This window comes from Biomphalaria glabrata, chromosome 10, assembly GCF_947242115.1.
Source record: "Biomphalaria glabrata chromosome 10, xgBioGlab47.1, whole genome shotgun sequence".
NCBI lineage: Eukaryota > Metazoa > Mollusca > Gastropoda > Planorbidae > Biomphalaria > Biomphalaria glabrata.
In genome coordinates this window covers 4,017,121-4,037,752 of record NC_074720.1, presented here as the reverse complement: position 1 = coordinate 4,037,752, position 20,632 = coordinate 4,017,121, and the positions used below count along the sequence as shown (strand labels likewise).

Sequence of the window (20,632 nt, the reverse complement as noted above, 5' to 3'; positions counted from 1 at the left end):
AGAAAAACTGAGATAGAAAAACAACGAAAACATGGGAACCTGGGCTTGGAGATTAAGCGTCTATGGAAATAGTCCAAAATAACAATATACCCCATTGTTATATCAACCGAGGGGATAATAACAACTGACCTCACAGACACCTTCAAGGCCCTTAACATTCCTAGGAACATCCTCGTTGCCTGACAGAGGGCGGTACTTCTGCAGACCTGCCACATCACCAGAAAATTCCTCAGTGGAAACTGTTAAAGGGACTACGATGAATTTTGTTTCTCTTTAGCGAAACTCGACCCTGGCAGCGCCAGAGAATGACTACTCGTTCATTTCTAACATAATAATATTATCTCTCGAGTCTACTTAACATCTGCTGTACTGGGATAGGCCTATTCTGACCGACAAAACGGTAGATTTCAATCGCCCGGATCTGCTGTTCATCGATAAAAAAAGAAAAAACCGCTACCATTATCGATATCGCCGTACCACTGTCTCATAATTTAAGAAAAACTAGGATAGAAAAACAAAGAAAATATGGGAACCTAGGCTTGGAGATTAAGCGTCTATCGAAATAGTCCAAAATAACAATATACCCCATTGTTATATCAACCGAGGGGATAATAACAACTGACCTCACACACACCTTCAAGGCCCTTAACATTCCTAGGAACATCCTCGTTACCTGTCAGAGGGCGGTACTGCTGCAGACCTGCCACATCACCAGAAAATTCCTCAGTGGAAACTGTTAAAGGGACTACGATGAATTTTGTTTCTCTTTAGCGAAACTCGACCCTGGCAGCGCCAGAGAATGACTACTCGTTCATTTCTAACATAATAATATTATGTCTCGAGTCTACTTAACATCTGCTGTACTGGGATAGGCCTATTCTGACCGACAAAACGGTAGATTTCAATCGCCCGGATCTGCTGTTCATCGATAAAAAAGAAAAAACCGCTACCATTATCGATATCGCCGTACCACTGTCTCATAATTTAAGAAAAAACTAGGATAGAAAAACAAAGAAAATATGGGAACCTAGGCTTGGAGATTAAGCGTCTATGGAAATCGTCCAAAATAACAATATACCCCATTGTTATATCAACCGAGGGGATAATAACAACTGACCTCACAGACACCTTCAAGGCCCTTAACATTCCTAGGAACATCCTCGTTGCCTGTCAGAGGGCGGTACTGCTGCAGACCTGCCACATCACCAGAAAATTCCTCAGTGGAAACTGTTAAAGGGACTACGATGAATTTTGTTTCTCTTTAGCGAAACTCGACCCTGACAGCGCCAGAGAATGACTATAAACATTCCTGGTAACATCCTCGTTGCCTGTCAGAGGGCGGTACTACTGCAGACCTGCCACATCACCAGAAAATTCCTCAGTGGAAACTGATAAAGGGACTACGATGAATTTTGTTTCTCTTTAGCGAAACTCGACCCTGACAGCGCCAGAGAATGGCTATAAACATTCCTGGTAACATCCTCGTTGCCTGTCAGAGGGCGGTACTGCTGCAGACCTGCCACATCACCAGAAAATTCCTCAGTGGAAACTGTTAAAGGGACTACGATGAATTTTGTTTCTCTTTAGCGAAACTCGACCCTGACAGCGCCAGAGAATGACTATAAACATTCCTGGTAACATCCTCGTTGCCTGTCAGAGGGCGGTACTACTGCAGACCTGCCACATCACCAGAAAATTCCTCAGTGGAAACTGATAAAGGGACTACGATGAATTTTGTTTCTCTTTAGCGAAACTCGACCCTGACAGCGCCAGAGAATGACTATAAACATTCCTGGTAACATCCTCGTTGCCTGTCAGAGGGCGGTACTGCTGCAGACCTGCCACATCACCAGAAAATTCCTCAGTGGAAACTGTTAAAGGGACTACGATGAATTTTGTTTCTCTTTAGCGAAACTCGACCCTGACAGCGCCAGAGAATGAATGCTCGTTCATTTATAATAATAATAATAATCTTTATCATCCACGAGAAAACGTTCAATATGACATTTTATTCTTCCACACACTGTGAAAAAAATGAATTCTCTTTTCTTTGCGCGTACTTTTCCCATTTAAGTTTTAACTAATGTCTTTGTTGAGCTTTTCAGTGCCATTTCAAATGCACGCCCCCATTAGGGTTGAGACATCGGAGACCAAACAAAACGTGTTAGCTAGCAAGTGAGTGTGCTTCCTACCAGAAATGTGTTTATCAAATCTAACACGTTGGCGATCTCCCAGCTGTTTGAAGTGATCTTGTGTGTTGATGCTGAGCATGTTTAATGTTGTGCAAAAGGTCAACGTGTTAGAAACTCATTGGTAGATTGTGTTATGTTGTGGGTTGTATATTAACTAATTTAAATTAATTACAAACTTGGGTGTAAGGGAGATAAGTCAAGATGTTTGTTAACAGAATACTTAAACATTTTTTCCATAGAAAAGTGAAAATGTGAGGTCCAGTTTTGCGCTAGAAACTGGAGCTTTAAAAAAGTTTCTCTGAATATATAGGCCTACAAAATATGTTAATACTACGGGTACTGATTTACAATAGTTATGCACCAATGTAATCCTATGGACAGGGTAGGCGTGTGCGACTTCTACCCAGAAGATATCTGACAGTGAATTGGTAACAAAAATGCTGAGCTTTACAGAGCTGTAAGGGGAGGGGGAAGATGTACACACACTATAAAACTAACTTCATAATATTATAAAATTGCAATGATGTCCATGGTCAAAATGTCGTGTGTACACGTGATGGCCAGAAAGCTGCATGGTCATATAATGAACTTCAGATTGTCCTCATGATGGTCCATGGTCAAAATGTCGTGTGTACACGTGATGACCAGTAAGCTTCATGTCCTCATGATGGTGCATGGTCAAAATGTCGTGTGTACACGTGATGGCCAGTAAGCTGCATGGTCATGTAATGAGCTTCAGATTGTCCTCATGATGGTCCATGGTCAAAATGTCGTGTGTACACGTGATGGCCAGTAAGCTGCATGTCCTAATGATGGTCCATGGTCAAAATGTCGTGTGTACACGTGATGGCCAGTAAGCTGCATGTCCTCATGATGGTCCATGGTCAAAATGTTGTGTGTACACGTGATGACCAGTAAGCTGCATGTCCTCATGATGGTCCATGGTCAAAACGTCGTGTGTACACGTGATGACCAGTAAGCTGCATGTCCTCATGATGGTCCATGGTCAAAACGTCGTGTGTACACGTGATGACCAGTAAGCTGCATGTCCTCATGATGGTCCATGGTCAAAATGTCGTGTGTACACGTGTTGGCCAGTAAGCTGCACGGTCATGTAATGAGCTTCAAATTGTCCTCGTGATGGTCCATGGTCAAAATGTCGTGTGTTCACATGATGGCCAGTAAGCTGCATGCTAATGAAATGAGCTTCTGATTGTCCTCAAGATGGTCCATGGTCGACAACTTGCAGACCTGTTGAGTTTTGGTCTTAATAACCCTCTTGCGTTGTGGACATTTGTTTGTGCAGACTGAAAGAAGAAGCGACAAGTTCAGGACAAAACAGTTTCTCTTTCTAAACGAGTTATCATGACCTTCAACCTAAATTTTATTTTCATTTTTTTTTTGTTATTATTGTTTTGACACTTGAGAAGAAAAAAGGTCAATGCTGTGATCCGATATTTTAAATAATTTAATGCAGTGTTAAAAGAACCAACAAAATTCCCTTTTAACTCTTTCTCTCCTAACTGACGATACCAACGTTGATTCCACCAGAATGTGGTAAATAATTACGGAGAGGAAAGAGTTAAAACAAAGTCAGTCACATTTCTAAATACCTATAAATCTCTCCTAGTCTTAAAATATTCAACTTTTAAACGATCTCGTAAGTGTTAGATAAGAGAAATAGGCTACAAAATGTGTGGAGTTTAAAGTTATTAATTGTGTATAACTATTTAACTTTATGTTTTAAAAAAAAAGTCTATTGAACTATAATGAATTTTGAAATGGTAAATAATAAATGAAAATGAAGTCAAGTATCAGTTAAAATAAAAATGAATTTATTTTAAAAATGAACATGAATAACAGCTGCCTTTGACAATAATTCAAGTTCAGTCTCAGTGAAATATAAGCAGACGATAAAAGAAAAAAAAAAACACATTGACAAAGTGTGTTGCATTGTGGGATAACAACATTGTATGAAAGACAGAATTTGTATAAATAAATAAAAATGATAACAATTAATCTTACTGACTGGTCATTCACAATTAACTTAATGACTGGTCATTCACAATTAACTTAATGACTGGTCATTCACAATTAACTTACTGCCTGGTCATTCACAATGAACTTACTGACTGGTCATTCACCATTAATTTAATGCCTGGTCATTCACAATGAACTTACTGACTGGTCATTCACAATGAACTTACTGACTGGTCATTCACCATTAATTTAATGCCTGGTCATTCACAATGAACTTACTGACTGGTCATTTACAATGAACTTACTGACTGGTCATTCACAATTAACTTACCGACTGATCATTCACAATTAACTTACTGACTGGTCATTCACAATTAACTTAATGACTGGTCATTCACAATCTCCTGAATTAAGTCACACAAAACGACTCCACAGATTGACCACATACTAAACCCCAGGAGCAGTGATATAAAATCAAAGACCACACTCAACTATTCATTGGTTGACTACAAACAACCTCTAAATGAGCCACCATATCACTTGTTCTCCACATAGCAGCTACACTAAAAAATTCTAAAAGGGCAACACATCATGATCATCCAACTACTAGCTGGCCATACACAAACTTCTCAAGTAGACACACAAACGGAACTCAAGGAAATACAACACAGAATGGCTGACTGAAATGCAAACTGTAACCATTTAGTAGTCAGTTAATAAAGCAGCTGGCTGCAGATGGCCTCTGAAAGAGTCACCTGGAGAGCTCTCACAAAGGTCACACTTTTAAGAAAACATAAGAATAATGAAAATGAACTAGACCTCTCCAGATGTCTTTGTCTGCATCAGATATGGCAAAATATGCAGGTCACATACCCAGTTGTAACATGAAAAGCTGCAATCATCCTTAATCAAAGACAATCCCTTAATAATGTGTGCAAGAAAAGATCTTTAAATATTTGAATTAGTCCTACTGGCCAGAAACTGTCAAGTGAAAGACAGCACAGTGTAAGAATAATAAAGTTTGTCTTCGAGTCTGAAGAGCAAGGAGCAGTGCAATGTACAAAGTCCTGGCTATGATCTACATAACAATACAATCAGATGGCTAGAGACAATAATTACTGATAAACATTAACAAGACTTGAAAGCTATATTTCAGGAGACACTCCCGCGGTGTGGTAAAGCATTTTGACTTTTGAATATTGTTGGTCCTGAGTTCGAATCCTTGTGAAGACTGGTATTTTTTACTTTCAGGATCTTTAGGGCATCTCTGAGTTGACCCTGCTCTAATGGGTACCTGTGTTTCAGGATCTTTAGGGCGTCTCTGAGTTGACCCTGCTCTAATGGGTACCTGACATTAGTTGGGGACAAGTAAAAAGGGTTGATTGTTTGCTGGCCACAAGACACTCTTGTTATCCACAGCCATAAATGACCTTTACATCATCTGCCCCATAGATTGCAAGGTCTGAAAGGAGAACTAAAAAAACAAAAAAGCTACATTTCACTGACACCAATATCAGAAAAGTTTATGGCTAGGCAGCTTTGTACAGGAAGAGTGACATTCCAATACTTTCCTACATTGTATCTTGTAAACAACTCACTATACGTAATTAAAGCCATATTGAAACAAATAACAACATTCTTTTACAATATCAAGAATAATGATATTTGGTTTTCTATTTGGGGCTCCTGACAAGAAAACAGGTTTATAGAAATTTCATCTTATCAAATACAATAAAACAATTGAACACTTTGTTGCGCACAGTTATTTTAGATATTTCTAAACCTAACAAACTTGTTCAGAAGTAAATACTGAAATCAAAGACAGCAACACACAGTATTCAATAAACAAAAAGCATTGCAAGATATTTTTTTTACAATGATAAAAATTCTTTCCCAATAAATGGAATGGCAGACAATAACATAACAATCAACATCACAATAACATAACAATCAACATCACAATAACATAACAATCAACATCACCATCAACATCACAATCAAGTATTGCAACAATGGATATCAATAGAAAATACTTCACATTTTTATATACCAAGAATTCAAGGGCTTTGTCCATTCTACACCATGAGCTGTGTAAGGCTAAGACAAGATACACATTGCCAATGAAAAGAGTCCAGAGCTTTTAGAAAGGCAAATGTTAAACAAATAAACATCTACATTTAGTTCACGCCTGATCCATTTGCTGTTTGAGTCATTCACAGAGCTTTTTATAGCTGCCAAAATGTCCAATTTTTCTAAAATGATCTTTTTCTAGACCCAAGTTGGCAATCCTTTTTTTTTTAAATGAACAAACATTGCAGGTAGATAAATCCAAGTAAATGGTATGGACCTTTTTCAACCAGTTTTTTTTTTTTTTATTTTTACAGCAACATCAACTAATAAAACAGTACAATAAATAAACTTGACATGAGTAAAACTTAAGGACAAAGGGAATTAAATATCAGTAGGTCTACATTGTAATTAGGATTACCAGACACCTACAAGCCTGAAGGGAGATAAAACCTTACAAAGGAGGAGAAAAAACAAAGTAAACTCTAAACTCTAATCCTGACATGTTTCTGTAGCACTAGGGTACAATGATTATTGTCGGAAGAAGACAAAGAGATATAATGAAAGATAAATAGGCTCCGATGAGGACTTGAACAATTATTATTATTATTATTATAGCTTTTATATAGCGCTACTTTCATGCTTATAGCATGCGCAGAGCGCTTTTGGTCCAATCTCATTTGTGGACCAGTGGGGGGGGAGGGGGTATCTAGGAGTTGGTTTTCTGTGCTGCCTTTAGACGCTCAATAAACACAACTCTGCCTGAGTCGGGTGTCGAACCTCGAGCCCCCTTCTAGGTAGCCAAGCCAAGTTCAAGCACACTTGGCTTCTCGACCACACTTCCCACTAATGGACATTCTACTTAGAAGTGATTAAACGGTCCATGGTTCAGTCCTTAAAGGAGGCTACAATATGATTCGATTTTCATTATTTAGCCAACCATTTAGTTTTTCTCTCAATAACACTGTACTCTGGTGCTGTTGTTATATGTTTATGTCATGTTTATTCATCGTTTGTTTCAACTTTCAACACTAAAGGTTCAAACTTCACTGACGTTGAAGAGATGGAAACTAGGTGTACAATTTATTTGATGAAACATGGCAGTGAACTAAAGGCTGTAAAACCTGTTTTAAGGTGTCTAATGCAAGGTGCTAGATGGTATCATGTAAGCAAATGAGGGAGACAAACAGTGGGACTGATTACCCACTCCTGAAGTTTGAAGATGATAAAAGATGAACTGAAGATAATCCTTACCAGGTACCAGAAATTAGCATTAAAAGCACACAGAAAAAAATACACTGCTGAAGTGCCTGGGGTCAAATATGACAAGGGAAGGAGAGTCTTGAAATTGAGTTTAGGACCCATGCCGACCAAAAGCTAATGACCTATACAAAACTATATTGTTTTATCCAGAGCATATAGAGAGGAAGCCTCTCAGACTTTCACTCAAACGAATTTGATGATAACTATGGAAAGTTTGAGGCTGTAAGTAAAATTGAAATTTTCACTAGTAGTTTCCATATAATTGATAGAACTGTAAAAAGCTGAATTTTAAATGAAGGATTCACGCTTTTGAGAGTAAATACATGATTATTTTGGTGTGATATCAGGAGAAAAAAAAAAGGAAATACAGAAGATTTTGTTAGTCTACAAAAGCAAACAGGAGGCATTGTGGCTGAGTGGTAAAGCGTTTGGCTTCTGAACTGGGGGGTCTAAGGTTCAAATACTGGTGAAGACTAGGATTTTTAATTTCGAGATAATTGGGCACCTCTGACTCCACCCAGCTCTAATGGTGCTGGCCACATGACACTCCTGTTGATAGTTAGCCATAGAAACAGATGACCTTTACATCATCTGCCCTATAGATCGCAAGGTCTGAAAGGGGAACTTGACTTTTACAAATCCAACCAGAAGCTCATGAAAACTATTAAGTGAAGAAAGCTTTAATGCAAACATTTGCTGGAATTGTTTTACAGAGAAAAGGAGCCACGAGGAAAGAACAAACCATTGTTAGGACATCACAGATGAACAGACTGGCCTATTTGTTGATATGCAGGAGGGGTTTGGTAACATTAATAGGTTACCCACCTGAAACTCTGAATCCAAGCCACCGTTGCTTTGAGGAGGAAGCTGAACTCTAAAAATAAAATCAGGAGCTGGTGACCCTTTGGAAGTTTGTAGCTCTCAGTACAACATTCTGGCCAATGCCAAACAATATGGGCTAATTGTTGTCTGTTTGGACCGAACAGCTGCGTGAAGAGGGGAGGAAATGCCGTGTGGGCCACAACTTTTGACCACAGCCAATGCCCAAGTTTTTATTTTGTTCACTCTACATGTGCCATAATCTATGACTAAAGCAGCCGATGAATAAATGGTGAGCCTCTAATCACAAGTGGAGAATTTAAGCTGCACTAATACACTACACTTCTGATTCACTATTACCCTACACTTCTGATTCACTATTACACTGTACTTCTGATTCACTATTACACTACACTTCTTATTCACTATGAAAGTTAAATAAATATTTCATATTTAACTTGTTTTAAAAACGTCTATTATTGCTCATAATACTTTTCATCAAGAATTAAATTTCACATAATGCCAACTCTAAAATCCAACAGAAACATGAGACCAGTGTAGGCAACATTCATGGAAGCTCTGTAAAACTAATGCTGGAGGTGATCAACACATGATTGTCTGCACGTTTCAGCATAAGCTTATTCATCAGGAAAAACTTCCCCGTACACAGAGATCTTTCTGTGGAAACTTTGTGCTGGGCAGTGTAAAATGGCCGGGTCATGGAAATATCTGATAGTGTAGTTGCTGAGGGAGGCATAGAGACCAGCTAAACTTGGAGTTCTGTCCCCTTCCAAGTCGGCCTCCGATTTCTCTGTAGCAGTTTTACTCCCAGAGAAAATGTTCAGAAACTTGGTAGTCAAAGTCAGCAGGTTGTTCCTTTTCGTTTCCAAGGAGGTCAAAGGTCTCTCCGATGGTGGGCTAGCTGACAGGAGTGTCTGTGAATCTTCTGGTTTCTCCTGTGACTGGATCTGAAGGTCAATGTGACTTTTGAACCTCTCTGTTGTAGCATCTGCTGGCCTGACATTCTCATCCTCCTGATTGGTTTCTGCCTCTTCTGTCTCTGTACTCCCCGAGGAATCTTCCTTGTCAGTTTTCTGCAAATGAACGACAATGACTTTGTTCTCCCCTTCCAAATTAATTTTGTGCTGCATCACATTGACCATGTCGCCATCTGAAGTTATGTCCAACGTGATCACCTTGTCTGACAGCACAGGGTTTGGGCTCTCTTGAACTGAAGCTGTCGCTGAGTTATCTAACTGAGACTCCACAGCCTTAGTCTCAGGAATATCCGTCTGTGTTTCTACAGTCTTTGCTTCAGAAATTTCTGACTTTGATTGAGCACTGTCAACACTGGAATCAACATTCCCACTTCCAAACTCTATATTTTCAGTTAGTTCATGGTTGTCTGACAAGCTGTCCTTTTGGTCTTCAGTAGCCAAATCTTCCTTTGCACTCTCAACTATGTTATCAACTTTACTTTTCGAGTTATCATCTTTTTCACCAATAACACTATTGTCAACTGACTTCGAATCACCTCTGTCTTTCTCATCAATGATATAGACTTGATCCCCATCAGTAACACTTGTACTATCCATGGAGACAGAACTGTTAGTCGAATTTTGCGCTGCATCAACCTGTTCACCCCCGGCTATAAGAATTTTTCTGGCCACATTACCGGCAAGATGTTCCATATCGGTAGCCCTGTACTGCTCCTTCATTTTGTTGGCCAAGAGGCCAGACAAACTTTTCAGCAGCTCTTTGATTTGTTGCTCTTTCATGAAGTGGTGGGTCAGGTTACGTTCCTTCTCTGTGAATATGGTCATGTCAATCACCTCAAGATGGTGTTTGGACTCGGACTTTGAATGTTCCACCTTTTCCTCATGATCGATGTTTGCTTCCCTTGCGGATTTTGTTGAGTCAATATTTTCACTAACAACAGCATCAGAGTCCAAAGTGGGGCCTCCAATAATGGCCGCTCTGTCACCATCAATAACCACTGAATCTTCGGAAAGTTGAGATTTTTTCCTTCGTGTTTTTTTCTTTGAAGGGAGATCATCGGCTTCATCAAACACATCCAAAAGAGACAGAAGGTCAAGGTTGTTGTGAAAGTTTTCAAGGATCCTATCTTCCTCTTTTTTCTCAGCACTGCAGCAGTGGACTGCAGCCAGGTCGATGGGGTGAGCCTCGGTGTTGAACACATAGCCTCCTGCCTCAATCACGCAGCTACCGCTAGGAGTGTGAATGACCTCCCCATGGCTGCCATTGTTGTGGATAAAGTTGTCTTGATCAAACAGGAGATACAGATACTTTGTGGTTTCGGCCAAGAAAAATGATTCCATCCTGTCTTCTAGCTGGTGATCTCTCACATCCTTCACCTGATCAAGAAATGAAATAGACGTTGAAATAGATACAAACTTTTCAAGAAAGATAACCCATTATAGGAACAAATTATAAGTAAAAGTACCAGGGCTGTTTTTTTCAGATTGTATTCAAACTATCACTATATTTTTATTGTTGGTAAAATCAATGATGTTAACTAACTTGTTCCAGCATATTAGTTTCATCTTAATTTGGTTTAATAAAATGATTCCTAATAGAAATAAAAGTCTAAAAAAAAAAAATGCGTGAAAAAAAAAAAAAAAAAAAAAGAAACACATAAAGTCCAAAGTTGTTATCTTACTGTAGCATAACCACAACTGGTGCGAGCGCTGTGTTCTATCGTCTCGACAATGTCCACTCCTACCTCCAGTAAGTAAGGATCTTTGGTGGCTCTGTACAGGTACATGATGCTCTCTATCACCTCTGAGAGATAGACCAAAAAAAACCCCACAATATTATCATTGTTATAAAACCTAGACTACCACAAAACAGTTTCTGCACTAGGCTTTCAAGTTAATAAAGAAAAACCGTCAGAGATAAATGACTATAGATATAATTGATTATAATCTGGATTAAATGTTTCATTTAATTCTTTAAAAAACCTGTATCTAGAATGAGCTTCATAAATAAATAAAATAATAAAAGTAGGACAATCGTATGGGCACAAAGATTTTGAAGTAGAAAACTGTTTTTTAACAAAGGTATAGTTATCAATTATTATATTTTTTGAAATATTTTATCATTCAACTATAAGGGTATAGGGAATATTTATCAATAAATTTTTTTTTTTAAATATTATATCATTCAACTATCATAAAAGGGTATATTTATATATTCTTATATTTTAAAAATATTGTATCATTCAACTATCATAAAAGGGTATATTTATCAATTATTATATTTTTAAAATATTTTATCATTCAACTATATGGGTATAGGGAATATTTATCAATAAATTTTTTTTTTAAATATTATATCATTCAACTATCATAAAAGGGTATATTTATATATTCTTATATTTTAAAAATATTATATCATTCAACTATCATAAAAGGGTATATTTATATATTCTTATATTTTAAAAATATTGTATCATTCGATTACTTTCTTTATTTTGTGTTGGTGAAAAAGAGGAAATGCTACAACGCACAATCAAACTGCTTCCTCCTTTTAGTCAGAAACTATGGCATAAGGGGGTCAGGTCAATATTCCGTTTTTTTCTGCTTATGACCATTTCAAGCTGTGTTCGTAGTTTAGGTAGACAAGCTTGAGGAGCTCCTGAATTAAGTCAAAGCTGGATTGCTTTACAAAGGCTGACCCGCAAGTCATTGACCAAGTTAATTCTTCTCTGCAGGAAGAGCATGCTGATGAAAGGGTCATTAAGAAAAAGAACAACTACAGTCCAGTACTGCTCATTATTGTCATTGCATTGGACCTACAAAAGACATGAATAAAAAATATTTAAATCAGGAGGACATCTAGCTGTATTTGTAACCTTATCTTGTTAAAGTAAAAACAGTTGGCCATCCAGGAGGCAACATAACAGTTGGCCATTCAGGAGACCCCATAACAGATGGCAATTCAGGAGGCCACTCAACTGTTGTCTATTCAGGAGACCACATAACAGTTGGCCATTTTGGAGGCCACTCAACAGTTGTCTATTCAGGAGACCACATAACAGTTGGCCATTTAGGAGGCCACTCAACAGTTGGGCATTCAGTAGGCCACATAACAGTTGGGCAAACATGACACCAGATAAAAAGTCTCATTCAAGATCTGCTACAAGAATGGGATAGTTTTACATCATCTGTCCCATGGACTTCATGTCTTCAAGAGAACTGAAATTATCTTTTTTTTTTTTGAAGGAACATCTGTAATTTACAAGAATTACATATAACTATACCTGGTCTTATAAATAACTATACCTGGTCTTATAAATAACTATACCTGGTCTTATAAATAACTGTACATGGTCTTATTAAATAACTATACCTGGTCTTATAAATAACTATACCTGGTCTTATAAATAACTGTACCTGGTCTTATAAATAACTGTACCTGGTTATATAAATAACTGTACCTGGTCTTATAAATAACTATACCTGGTCTTATAAAGAACTATTCCTGGTCTTATAAATAACTGTACCTGGTCTTATAAATAACTGTACCTGGTCTTATAAATAACTGTACCTGGTCTTAGAGGATACCCTTCTCTGCCTTGATGGACTTCAGCTTTGGGAATGTTGTAATATTCTGGCGTGAAACCAAACTGTCTCCACACTTGGTGATAATTGTGAATAGTTTTGACAGCATCATCCAAGTCTCCTACCAATGTCTGAGACAAAAACGAAAATGTTGAAACAGTAAAGAATTGTTTGGTTCATATTTACAAAACTAAAAACAAAAGAGAGTGGAAGAAGAATTACGGAATAGAAAAGTTATGCTGAGGTTTGACTGATAATTTAGTGGGATTAAATTTAACAAATAAACAAAGAGATGCTAATCAACTAACCTGAATGCCAGGCCAATAACCATCAAGGGAAGTAAACAGAGGTAGAGTTATACTTCCTTTGTTCATCTGGGCCCACATATACCAGTCTCCTCTTTTTAGATATTTTCTGATGGGCACTTCATATTCTGTTCAGGGATTTTCAATTATAGTTTCATCATTTGACATTTAAAAAAAAAAAACTTTATTGCTTTGCAGAATTAATATAAGTAATTAAAAACAAAATAAAACTACAACTAATTCAACAAGTATGAATACACATCCTTTGCAATATGTAACTTTACAGACTACTTTTTACATGCTTCAAATGTCCCTTACAAATTAAAGATTATTACGTCCTAACCAAAACCTCTAGCAGGACACAAGAGGACAGGGTTTGAGTTCTGGACCATTGTATAGTACATAACTAATTTCATCTATCAAACCGTAACATACGACATGAAAATTTGTGCTTTAAACTTTTTCTTTTCAATATTTACAAAAAAATATATATCAACTTTATTTAAGTAGACATAAATGAAAGGCTAGTGCTTTTTTATTATGATATCTTTTCATTTATTTTAACACCTAGACATATTGAGTTTTTAGTCTGCATAACTGGATTACCATTAATAAAGTAGGTAGTTTTTATTTGCTTTAGTTTTTTTGGTTACTCTTAATAATTGCCATTTTTCTGGGTGGAAACATTTATTCCCATTTCTGTAATTCTTCTAATTCTATTTTAAAACTAGCAAAATGGTTTTTGGTGGTACTGATAAGAAGATACATTGGCAACATTTTCTAGGGTAAACCTACCTCTAAACATGTGAAGTAACTCTGGGATGTTAAACATAATGGCACCTTTAATTAAATACTCAAAGTAAGAGTCAATGCCGCCACCTATCCCAGAATCTAGTGCCGTCCATTTGCCATTGCTGACATCAATGTGATTACCTAGCTGTTCAAATAAATAAAACCTGTGAATCATTCTTTGTATTTATGACAGAAATTTAATTTAAGAAACTTGTAAAATAAAAAAATTACTATGACTAAAATTGTATTCATTAAGTATTAATTTTTGCTTTTCTTTATCTGTACAAAAAAGAGGTACAAATGACAATCTCAAAAGCCAGTAGCACATAACCATCACAATGACAAAAAAGACTCTCTACCTTCTCTCTCCCCTCTTCTAGACACATTAAAAGATGTCACTAGTCCTCCTCTCAAACCTGATGTCATAGACACATTATAAGTTGTCACTAGTAACCCCTCCCAGCTGATGTCATAGACACCAATTTGTCACTTGTCCTCCTTCCAGCGGATGTCATAGACACATTTGAAGTTGTCACTTGTCTTCAGAAATATTGCAGGTGATATTTGAATGACTAGCAGTTTTATTATTTAAACCCTTTAGTATTAATGTCAAAAATTTATTAAAAAAGCATAAACATTACATGTTAGCGATTTAAAAAAAAAATAGAGATCATTATACCAGCCCTAATGGTGACCTAAATTTCCAAAGAGCTCTAATGGCTCGTATAGCAGCCTTCTCAAATATAGGATCCCCAGTGAGACGACTAAGAGCACCAAACTCCACTATAAATGTGCCGACTCCAGCAGTGCAGGTCACAGTTGTTTCCCCTTTGGGTACACCATGGCGAAGGTTGACAGTACCGTAAGGCATTCCAGTGGGAGTGTCAAAAGCTAAACAAAAATACAAGGAAGAAAACACAAATGTTTATTGCATGGACATCAAGGTTTCATGTGTGACATCTTTCTTCTTGATAGTTATCCCATATGAAGGTCATTGATAAATATATTGATATGTCCCATTAAGTTCATTGATAAGGCCATTAAATAAAGAACCAGTTTTCTATATAAAGATTTTAACTACCCAATTTAATTTTTTTTTTTAAATCTCTTGGTATTAGTCATTGGGACCTTTTTTGGCCTAAGAGTTAAATACCTAAGCCAGACCAAAACTAATATTTAAGTCTTATGTAAAAACACCATTCAAATCATGGTAAAGTATCTTTATAATGGTGCTGTCCTATTTTTTCATTTGTTTTTATTTGAAATAACAAAAAAAAATCACCAACAGCATTAGTTTTATAATGAAATAGGGTTATGGGGACACTAAGCTTGAGATTTAAATGGGACAAAATCAAACTTATTAAACCAATGAAAATGAAACCTATGTCCCACAAGTCTAGTCATGCTCTTACTTAGAAAAAAACAAATGGCATTGAAAGTGGTGCAATGACTGATATTTATTTTAATATGATCAACTATTGCAGCAATAGTTAAGTCCACAACTGTAAAATAGTTAATTTTGGTCACCTGGTAAAATTTTCCTGGCCACATTTTCTGCCATCCTTAGTAAAGGCCCAGAACATGGCCAGGCTGGCTCTAGAACCATTCCAGCTCTTTTCATTAACAAATGTCCAGACAGCAATCCACCAACAACTACAAAAAAAAAATTAGACTTAGCAACTAAAGAGACACGATAATTAAATCTTTTGAAAGAAGAATTACTTTATGACATAGGAGTCTTAACTTAGAGAATTAATCATAAATATGTTTAGGAATTAAGCCATATTTTTTTAAAGTAAATATTAACAATCTTTAGTGTAATATTTTAGATAAAATAGTTACTCCGAATATTCGTCTCAAACACTGAAGCATTGATGTCAATGTCAAAAAAACTTTCTCCCTTGTCAATTAAAATCTGTGCTATTCGTCTGAACTCTGTATAGTTTCCCATCACAGCTAATGTGTCCATGGCATCAATCAATGTTAGAGAATAGCTGCGGTGGAAAGAAACACGTGATTAATTTGATGCTTCAAGGTCAGTGATTCTATGTAGTGTTACAAATACATTAATTGATGGGGGCATGGTGGCTGAGTGTTAAACCACTAGGTATAAAAACCAAGGGGTCTTGGGTTATTGGTGAAAACTGGGATTTTGAACTTTGGGATATTTAGGATGCTTCCGAGACCACCCAACTCAAATAAGCTGACATAAGTTGACGGTTAGTTAGGCACAATACTTATATGCCATATATAAACCATATGCAAATAAAGTAATGATCATTCACCTGCCCCAAGTGTCATGACCTTTACAGGTTAAAGGTTGTAGTTCATCATATGGGTAAGCATAGTTCAAATACCCGTCATAAGCATGATAGAACATCTGTCTGACCTTTTCTCTGAAATATCAAAATAAAAAGACAGAAAAATTATGTATGAAATTGTTTAACATGCAATCAAATATTATCTGAAAGTTTGGAAAGCATTAGGTTATTAAAGTCAACAACACCAAATTGTCAACTTGAGCAATATGTATTGGGGCTCCACAAATCAAGGTTGTTTACTTTATCTGGTATTGTACACTCTTTACACTATTGACATAAGAAGCCTCTATGACTCAGTTAAATTCACTAATTCGCTGATGACACTGCCATAGTCTGTCCTTTTTTGGGGGGAGACCTAACTCAGTATCAAAGTTCAATAGATAGAATAGACAATAGTGAATAGTGACAATAGACACATAGTGTGATTATAGATAGATCTAGATCTATTCTAAATATAATGAATTATTAAGTAGACTCTAATTAGTAATTAGATCTAGATATCTAGATTTAGATCTATCATAGACTAATAATACTATTAATAGATTATTTAGATATTAAACAGAGATAAAGATGGATTTAGATTTATTATAAGTATAAGACTACCTAGGCTAAGTACCTTTTACTTTTACTTATTTATTAGTTAAGTTATAGTTTATTATACTTATAACTTATAGTTATAGAGTTATAATTATAACTAGAGTCTAGATCTATCATTATAGTTAAACTTAAGTCAAGTTAAGTTAAGTAACTTGAATACTTGCTTGAGTCATTTGAGACGTTCTTTCATTCACTGACAATTCAACAACTGACACTAGATATCTAGTACTAGTAGTAGTACTACTCTACTGTTCTGACACTAACTTAGTCGTCTTAGTGTGACTAACATTTTAAGTTTGAGATTTTTAACTGACAACACTGACTGACTGACTCTCTCACTCTGACTCTACACTCTGACTTTCACTACTTTCAGAAATGACTCTAGATGTAGATATATATAGATCTAGATTCTAATTCTAGATCTAGAATTTTAGATGTAATAATATTAGATCTAGATTAGATATAAATATAACATTATTACTTAAAATACTAGTCTAGAAATAGATCTAGATAAATAAAATTAACCTGTAAGCATCGATGTCTATTTCTCCCAATCTTCCTGCTTTGCAAAACATAAAATATTTTAACACTATCAACAGAAAAGGCAACGTCAACACTCTTGCCGACATTGTAAACATTAGAGCCATGTTTTTAATATCCCATTTCTTGAAATAAAAAGAATAAATAAGCCAGAGTAACTGACAGAGGAAAAAAAACTATTCATACTTTAATTTATATATTGGTACATCTAGTAGATTCTAGATCTAGTCTATATTATAATATATTGTACTATATAATCTTGCAGGCTTATAGATTCTATCTCAATATTTATACAAAGAAAACTAGATTTAAAAGATCTACCCACATTTAGCTGCATTTTGTTTTACAATTTTCTTATTCCATGCGCTAGAACAAATTCGTACTAGTGATCCTTCTTCCCAAGCAAGTGGGAAAAACCAACGACTTAGCAGAGTTTAAGTCATCGATTAACATGCATGACTAGATTGACACATGAAATGCGTAGGATTTTGATGTTTGTTTGTTTTTTTTTTTTTGTTTTTTTTTGTAACGTCTATATTATAAGTGTAAGATTTTTGTTTTAATTATTTTTTTAATTGCAATTTTTTTTTTTTTTTTTAGTGGGTTGTCATGCAGAAAGATAGATGCCTTTCATTGCTAAGTGAACTTGAAGTTCCATAGTAAATATTATTTTATGAAGGTATAGATTTAATCCATATTAGAGGTAGTGCAGCAATTAAAATATTAAATGACTGATTTAAAAAAATCAATTTCTATATTATTGGAGTCATCAAATCTAGAAGAAAATATTTTTAAATCGTTGCAATCTTTAGATCTAGTCCTAGATCTACAAAGAACCAAGCCATTTAATCATTTAACTGTAATGTCAATGATGCACAAAAAAAAGTCCCCCCCCCCCAAAACAAAAACAAAACAAAAAAAAAGAACTGGGGCTAAATTAAATTAAAGATGTGCCCTTTGTTCAAACACATTCTTTACATTATCTCCTTCTATAATTTCTTTTGTGGAAAGCGTGGTCAAGAGGCTAAGTGTGCTTGAACTTAACTTGGCTTGGCTAGAAGGGGGCTCGAGGTTCGACACCCGACTCGTTCCCACGGAAAAACCTTCTCCAAGATACCCCCTTCCCCCACAGGTCCACAACTGTGACGCTCTGAGCATGCTATAAGCATGAAAGTAGCGCTATATAAAAGCCATAATTTATTTTATATCGCATCTTCCATACCCCGGTACTATAGTATTAGTCCAATCTCTTTTGTGTGTCCATGTGGGGGGGGGGAGGAAGGTCTTGGAGAAAGTTTTCAAGACACAAATCTCAGTCCAGCTCGGATATTTTATGGTTGAACGACTGACAGCTAGCTGCCTCTTAAGTGTTCAGCTAACACATTAACTTGGCTCAGGTCGGAATTCAAGCTCCGTATTGATAGACAGACTTGCAGTTTATGCGCTGAGCCACTACACATCACACATCCCTAAGATCTTTTTTTTTTTATATAACAAGCAATTCATGACATTAGTCTTTTTCTTGATTCCTTTTGCATATTTTTTTTTTTTAATTTACATCAGATATAGATCTAGCAATTACTGAGCCTATAGACAGTATAGAACTGTGATCGCATGCGATCTGCGGCTTGTCTGCGGCTCTTACGCGAAATATTAATATTGCAAGACTAGGCCTACAGAAACGAAGCACATTTTTAGAAAGCAACAATAGCACGGATAGTCCTCTCGCAAACGTGTAGGCCTATTAGTATCTCCATTGAATTGCTATTTAACAAACAAGACATTGGTTTTTGTAGGCAGGCGGAGCGATTTATTCCGCCAAACTCTCACTTGGAGGCGTCCAAAAGCACTAACTGGCTCTGGTAGGCCTACATTCTAACCTTATAATTTTTAAAAATGTACTACTGTAACATTTTTCGGTTGGTCGGGAAAACGACAGTGCTGGGGGGGGGGTTTGAGAAGGGAGAGGGCTTCCAATTCTTGCGTGAGCTATTTAATTTTCTCCACTAAAGATCCCTTAGTTAGTGTAGGCTACCAGGGGTATATCTAAATGGGCTGCCTGAATCAGACAGAAAAAAAAAACAACGTCTTAGCAGAGTTTGTCACTGATTAACAGGCATTACTAGATTGACATATTGATATGTCTAGAACGTAATTATCTTCTCTTTTGAAGTAATGTCTGTACTTTATAATACACTAAAGGCAGGCTAAAGTTTATGGATGGCTGCCTGGTCGTGCGGTTTGCACGCTGGAATGTCGTTCAGATTTATCGATGGTCCAGGGCTCAAACCCTGCCCGCTCCCATCCCCCGTCGTCCTGCGGGAGGTATGGACTAGGAAGTAAACTATCTTCAACTCTGAAGGAACATCCGAAACATGTAAAACATTTTACATAGGAACTTTTGGAACATCGGCACTATTTAGGCCATGTCGTGCCCAAGATGCGTTCTACAACTGTGCACATGAAAAGAAATTGGTACTCTCTTATCCAAGGTACGCACCACCAACATTCACATAGGCCTACATAGGCAGCATCATATCAAACTATCATGCCGAATAGGAATAAGCACTGGCCATATTCCAAAAGTTACACCTTGTTTAGACAAACCAAGCTATCGGTCTTGAGACAAAAATCCACTTTTCAAACACAATCTTCATCACAACAGCGACATATGCTTACAAGACATGGAAGTCATCTACCAAAAATAAGAAAAGGCTAAATGTGGCTCAGCAAAAATGGCTAAGGCAGATTTTAGGAGTCAGTTACAGAGATTGGATCACAAAGAAAGAAATCCTATGTCGAACTGTCATTCGACCTCATAGTTAGGTTGTGACCAAGCATCACATAAGGTTGCTGGACATATCCTCCGACAGTCTAGTTTAAAAACAATGACTCTTTGAATAAACTTCATTATATAACTTTTAAAATTTGCCTCTTTTAGATGACGGGTTTGCCAACCACTGGCAGAGAAGGATAATTATATGTGCAAGGCTGTTATGTATATTGTTCTCTAAGCTTATTGTTCTCAACAATGATGAACTATAAGATGGGAAGATTTGATTACTTATTCCCAGACCTCTTAATTTGTTATAATTTAATGTTCTGTGAGTAAGCTATTCAAAGGTTGAAATATAAGTCTCAGAACTATGAACCAGATATTTCTGTTACTATGA

General features: G+C 36.5%; 1 protein-coding gene across 1 annotated transcript; it reads right to left on the bottom strand.

The window, feature by feature from the left end:
* Positions 1–4,006: 4,006 nt before the first annotated feature.
* LOC106070616 (ER degradation-enhancing alpha-mannosidase-like protein 3) lies at positions 4,007–17,574 on the bottom strand. Its single transcript, XM_056044636.1, has 10 exons — positions 17,445–17,574; positions 16,287–16,397; positions 15,844–15,995; positions 15,529–15,654; positions 14,681–14,892; positions 14,005–14,146; positions 13,213–13,337; positions 12,891–13,035; positions 11,002–11,123; positions 4,007–10,696 (listed from the first exon to the last, which is right to left on the bottom strand). Exons 1-10 carry the CDS (start codon positions 17,564–17,566, stop codon positions 8,960–8,962), a joined length of 2,994 nt encoding a protein of 997 aa, XP_055900611.1. The 5' UTR covers positions 17,567–17,574; the 3' UTR covers positions 4,007–8,959.
* Positions 17,575–20,632: the final 3,058 nt, after the last annotated feature.